Below are 6845 nucleotides of genomic sequence, written 5' to 3' on the forward strand. Positions count from 1 at the left end.
ATGCGGGATCCTCCCAGACCAGGGCTCGAACCCGTGTCCCCTGCATCGGCAGGCGGACTCTCAACCACTACGCCACCAGGGAAGCCCGATCATTGATTTTTTTTTTTTAAGTTATTTATTTATTTATTTTTGGCTGTGTTGGGTCTTTGTTTCTGTGCGAGGGCTTTCTCTAATTGCGAGCGGGGGCCACTCTTCATTGCGGTGCGCGAGCCTCTCACTGTCGCGGCCTCTCCTGTTGCGGAGCACAGGCTCCAGACGCGCAGACTCAGTAGGTGTGGCTCACGGGCCTAGTTGCTCCTTGGCATGTGGGATCCTCCCAGACCAGGGCTCGAACCCGTGTCCCCTGCATTAGCAGGCGGATTCTCAACCACTGTGCCCCCAGGGAAGCCCCCCGATCATTGATTTTTTGATGTTACTATTACAACTTGCTGAAGGCTCAGATGATGGTTAGTGCTTTTTAGCAGTAAAGTATTTTTCTTAAGACATGTACATTTTTAAAGACAATGCTATTGCACACTTAATAGACTATAGTGTAAACATATCTTTATATGTACTGGGAAACCAAAAAAATTTGTGTGACTCACTTTTTTGTAGTATTTGCTTTATTGTCGTGGTTTGGAACCAAACGCACAATGTCTCCAAGTTATGCCTATAAAAAGAATAAGAAAGCTTTAGGTATGCAACTGTAGTGTGATATCCAAGATATACTGTTTAAGTGAAAATGGTCATTCAGAGAATTAAGTGTCTATACATCCTTAAAGATTTATATCCTAAGTTCAAAAAGAATTGCCAAATATCTTAATCTGCATTTAGTAATCATATTATTAGTAATGATATTGCTGTTGTTATTTTGAACACATTAGATAGTATGATAAAGCAAATAAGTACTTATATTAGAAACCAAGAATTTTAGCATAAGAAATATAAATGCCAATCAAAGGACTTAAGTAAAAACCTTATAATAATATTGGAATTATATAAAAAAGATGCCAGTGCCAACTTGAAGTGTTTCCCATTGGCCAGAGTGTGTCAGTTTGACCATGACAAAGAATAACTGCAGTGGATGGAAACATATGAAACAGTTAAAATCCATGAATTCATAATAATATCTTTTTAAAAAAGTATTAGTCACCTTTGGAGGGTGCTAGTATATCAAGTCATTATTCTGAAAACTTATTTTTGAAAATTCAAGTATTTGTCTTACTTTTCCAATACAAACTGTATTCGGGTAATAATGAAATACGACTGTTACCATTTTGCAGTTCCTAGTGAAATAGTGAATCTAGGCAGTGATCATCATCAATGACTGCTAAAAGCATTAGAAGATTAACAAGGAATTTTAATGGCTAGATTAGTTTGTTGACCCTTGATGAATCAACAGAACAGTTGTAATATCACAAGAAGAAAGATAACCAGATGATGACATTAGCCTCCTGATTGAAGTGGGAAGTACACAGTACCACATATAACATGTTCAGATTTTTTAAAATGTGCCTGAATCTGATCAAGCTACTAGATCATTTTAATAGGAAATGTAAGGGAAGAGTGTGTTAAATGATATCATGGGGATGCAAAATCCAGAATATGGAAAATTTTATAGGATAGCTGATCTAGTTTCTTCTACAGATACCTGGTGGATATGGGAGTTGGCAGAGTATGGGGGAGAGGCATTTGACAAATAAATTTGAGAGACATCACCCAAATGCAGTGTAGGGATCTTAGTTGGATCCTGATTCCAATAAACAATTGTAAAAAGAAATTTATCAGACTAGGAAATTTTAACAGTGATTAGATATTTCCAGCCATTAAGGAAGTGTTAATTTATTGATATAATTAATATGTTTTACAGAAGAATCCTTTTATAACCACATACTAAAATATTTACAGATAAACTGCTGTTTTTACTTTATCCAAATTTGTCAGGGGTTGAGAACATTGTTTTTCAATTCATTGATTTTGGTTTTATATTTATGAAATTTCTTCATTTTATTATTGTGATTATATTCTTTTCCTATTTCTTGAAAAGGCTATGAATGATGCTTCAGATTTTTAATGTCCAGTGTTCTCATTTTTATTGCTTTTTAAGTATTCTGTAATTATCATTTTAATTTCTTCTTTTATCCAGTAATTTGGAGAGTTTTAAAATTTCCAAGTTCTTGGGTTTATTATTGTTTGTTTACTTTTTTCTTAATGATTTCTAATTTTATTTTCTTCTAAACAGAGAGTCAGACCTTAACAGATTCTGCTTTATTGATGTTTTCTTTGTGTATTAATTTATAGTCCATCTTTGGAAATGCCCCTTCGATCCTTGGGAGGGAAAAGGTATATCTTTGCAGTCTATATGTATGTTTTCAGTCATTCATGTATCTTTGTTTCAGTCATTAAATATTATTCATACTTTCTACATCCTTATATTTACTAAGAGACAGTGTATCAATGACGAAGTACAGTTGTGTTTCTGTCAAATTTTCCTTTTATTTTTCAGTTTTGACAATTTTGATGCTATTTGACATGTCACAGTTCATTATCTATTCATCATGGATTGCATCTTTTTCAACATAGGATTCCTTTTTCTATCTAATGCTTTTTGCGTTGACTTCTCTCCAACACTTAATATTGCTAGTCCTTCTTTCTTTATTTCTTGGTGTCATGTCCCATTGTTTTGTTTTGAACCTTTTTGTGTAAGAATGCCTCATGTAAACAGCGTATAGTTTAATTTTATTTTTTGACTAAATATGGTAGTCTTTTTATTTTAGTAAGTGCTACCATTTGCTGAGAAACTGCTTACTATGTACAAGGACTATGCCAAGAAACTTGCCATATATAATTTCTCATTTAATCCTTAGAACAGACCGAAGAGGATAACCCTATTATCCCTATTTCAGAGATAAGGAAATTGAGTTTCAGAGAGGTAAAGTAATTTACACAGGTAGATCTTTCTTACTCACTACCTGAGGCTGTCAGAATATTTTTCTCTCAAATCCTAAACTGTAATCCAATTCCATGGTATTTATCTAAAGTGCCCTGCCAGACTGAGGAGAGATGTTGCTACCTGGGGAGAAGATAATTTATTCCTGAATAAATTAGAACTGTCTGTAGTTCTTCCATTACCCAAACAGTACATGAAAAACTATAAACTCAGTGGCTTCATGTCCTAGAATACAATAAAACCACTTCCTATCCATTTCTCCTCTTATTACTGAGAGTTGTTTTCCCTGAGTAGATGTATAAAGAAAGTCACTGATTGATGTGAGAGGCTGTTGACACTTCCCCAGTTGCATTAGAGAGCAGCTTCCTTACCGTGGCGAAGACGCTTTCCTCCTGGTCAGCTAAGTCTCTGCAAGAGTGTATAAAGTGGGTATGAATGAAGATCTTCTGCCTTCTTCCTATTTGGCCTAACATTTCTTCTTTGTGGTCCTGTCTGTTTTGTTTTTTCTTTGCGGTACGCGGGCCTCTCACTGTTGTGGCCTCTCCCGTTGCAGAGCACAGGCTCTGGACATGCATGCTCGGCGGCCATGGCTCATGGGCCCAGCCGCTCCACGGCATGTGGGATCTTCCCGGACTGGGGCATGAACCCGTGTCCCCTGCATCGACAGGCGGACTCTCACCCACTGCGCCACCAGGGAAGCCCCTGTCTGTTTTTGATTAGTGGAAATACCTCTTGAGATGTGGTAGTTCACAAGCATTCCCCATTTCCTGTGATATTGCAACTTGGCAAATTTTTCTATGTTTCATCAACATTTCAATGGGAAGGTAAGGTTAAATAAATTAGTTGCTAGTAGTTTGTCAAAGCAAGAACCTTCAAAGCCATTAGTCTTTTCTTTCTACTTTTAAATAGTATGAACTATGTTTGTGATGGGACATTGATGGTTGAGGGGTGGCCTGGAATTTTTGCTAATAGTTTGCCAATATATTTTCTTAAGATGTCTTATGAAGTTAATGAGTGCCGAAAAATTGAGACCCATGAAAATTTGGATCTGGATTTTGATGATGACGTTACAGAACTTGAAACTTTTGGAGTAACCACCACCAAACCATCAAAGTCACCGAGTCCAGCAAGTACTTCCATAGTACCCAGCGTGACAGATATGCCCACAGCCCCCAGCATAGCAATCACATCTGAGGCACCAATTGCACCAGACATGACTGCTCATTCTAGAAGTTTATCTCAGATTCTGATGGAACAGCTGCAGAAGGAGAAACAGCTGGTGACTGGTATGGACAGTGGCCCTGAAGAGTGCAAAAATAAAGATGATCAGGGATTTATCCCCTGTGGTGAAAATGTATCAAATTCTGAGAAGTCTTTGGTACAAGATAGTGACTTGAAAACATCTGATGCCTTACAATTAGAAAGTTCTTCAGAAATTGAAACCTCTAATAAAAATGATATGGCTTCTGATATGGAGTGTGTTGATGAAAGAGTGAACGTTCCAGAGAACACAGACAATAATTCAAAGGAAAAGCCTGTTATATCAGAAGCAGCTAAAACTGAAGATGTAATTCTTTGCCATAGTGATACAGATGAAGACTGTTTAATCATTGATACAGAGTGTCAAAATAATAGTAATGGAAAGACTGCTGATATGGGTTCTAATTTAACTTCTATACCAGCTAGCCTAAATTCTTCCTCAGGACAGGCTTCTGTAGGAAACCAGACTAATACTACTTGTAGTCCTGAAGAGTCATGTGTTTTAAAAAAACCTATCAAACGAGTGTATAAAAAATTTGATCCAGTTGGAGAAATTTTAAAAATGCAGGATGAACTCTTAAAACCAATTTCCAGAAAAATACCTGAAATGCCGTTGATGAATTCAGAAAATTCTAAACAACCTCCTAGTTCTGAGCAACCCTCTGCTACTTCAGATGCCTCTAGTTGGCCAAAATCTATATGGCCTTCTGCGTTTCAGAAGCCAAAAGGACGTACGTAAATATTTACAAAGAATTTTATATTAACTGTTTTGCTTGTTCCTTATCCTTAGGTTTTTTCCCCCCCTTTCCCCTACTTTCTCTTTGTTATAATATGTTTATGATCTTTATATAGTCATTGAGAGTTCATTTTCCAATCTACTGATCAGTATTTCAGCTTTCAAAACCTTCACTCTAACGATGTACCCACAGTTGTATGGATTTTTGTAACCTATGTTTATCCAACATTTACGATGGCTGCTAAGCTATAGATAATGTGGTTTGCTGAACTGATGAAGGGAAAATCCATCAAAAATAATGATAAATATTTATTAGTCTAAATTTACTTATTCTTGGTGTTTAGACTGTAGTTTTGTACTTTTTCATTTTGTGAAATAGGTGTAAGGCTGCACCTCAACTCTGCCTCGATTATGAATAACACTACTTTTTTAAACTTTTTTTTTTCTTCCTATGTTGTCTCACAGATTTATACTTTGCCTAGGGTTAGTGAAGTTAGTAGGTAAAAGGAAGAGAACCCTAAAGCTTTGATTTCAGCTCTTGCTGGAGTTCCAGTAAAAGTAAACAGAAATGGTAATAGTGTAATGGTCAACTCAGAGGAAACAGAAGGTTGATAGTTGAATTGTTTTATCTTGGATTATGATGGATAAAGGGCTAATGTATTTTAAAATAAAAATGACAAATATAATTATTTTTAAAGGATTGCCATATGAACTTCAGGACTATGTTGAAGATACATCAGAATATATAGCTCCTCAGGAAGGAAATTTTGTTTACAAGCTGTTTAGCCTACAAGACCTGTTGTTACTTGTGCGATGCAGTGTCCAGAGGATAGAGACCAGACCACGTTCTAAAAAACGGAAGAAAATCAGAAGAGTAAGTTGTTACCTGGGGAGTTAAGGTGTGGTAGCATAAGTAGATGATAAGCAAATATTTAACATGCCATTCTTATGAAGTTTAATTTTAAATTGTTGATCACTTTTAGAGTAGTTTTTTCAGGTTGAGTTTTTTTTAGTAAAATACTGAAAACACTTTTAATAAAATAAAGTGTTTAGTTCAATGTAATAGTCATGAGTGCCAATAACATTCTTGCATGGAATATATAAACTTTGTGAAAAACGGCACCATTATAGATACGACCTAGACTGGCACGTATGTTCCAGCTTTCTCTGTGAATTTGGTTTTCCTTTATGACATATTAGCCTCTTTCTCTCTTACTTTGGGAAACTTTTTGAGTCATTTTAGAAGTTCACATTTTGAAAAGTGGGCTTTCATACACATTTGAAATGTCTTCCCAGGACCGTTAGAAAACCAAATGTCTTCCTTTCTTTTTCCCCTATTGTTTCTTTGGGGATTTGATATAAATATTTCCCTCAGTTAAAAAAGTTTTTGCTACAATTTGAGTAATTTGTTCTTTCGGCAGTTTGCTGTATTTGATATTTTAAGCTCTCTTTCAGATTAATTTGATTTTTGTGTGTGTAACCACTGAATTCAGGTAAATAAAGAGGAGCCTTTATGGTATAATTGATTACGTAAGAAATAGTGAAGTCTCTTTAATTTTTTATTAAGAGATTTTTTTCAGTTGTATCCATTATATCATAGTTCACTTTTCCTTCCTTCCTCCCTCTTTCCTTTCTTCCTTCCCTCCTTTCTTCCTCCCTCCCTCCCTTTCTTCCTTTTTTTTTTTAATTTAAAAAAATTTAATTTATTTATTTATTGCCTACACCGTGTGGCATGTGGGTTCTTAGTTCCCTGACCAGGGATCAAACCCACGCCCCCTGTATTGGAAGCGTGGAGTCTTAACCACTGGACCACCAGGGAAGTACGTTCCTTCCTTTTTTTTTTTTTTTTTCCAGTACTTGGGCCTCTCCCTGCTGTGGCCCCTCCCATTGCGGAGCACAGGCTCCCGACGGGCAGGCCCC

General features: G+C 36.3%; 1 protein-coding gene across 2 annotated transcripts in view; it reads left to right on the forward strand.

Moving 5' to 3' along the window:
- Window positions 1-6845, forward strand: part of ICE2 (interactor of little elongation complex ELL subunit 2) — a 66414-nt gene that overhangs the window by 31839 nt on the left and 27730 nt on the right. For both annotated transcript variants that reach the window (XM_007458881.1, XM_007458882.1), the window contains exons 9-10: window positions 3924-4920; window positions 5624-5799. In XM_007458881.1, coding sequence (XP_007458943.1) covers window positions 3924-4920; window positions 5624-5799 — 1173 coding nt within the window. The remainder of the gene's footprint in view (window positions 1-3923; window positions 4921-5623; window positions 5800-6845) is intronic.

Source organism: Lipotes vexillifer, unplaced genomic scaffold (genome assembly GCF_000442215.2).
Source record: "Lipotes vexillifer unplaced genomic scaffold, Lipotes_vexillifer_v1.1 scaffold102, whole genome shotgun sequence".
NCBI lineage: Eukaryota > Metazoa > Chordata > Mammalia > Artiodactyla > Lipotidae > Lipotes > Lipotes vexillifer.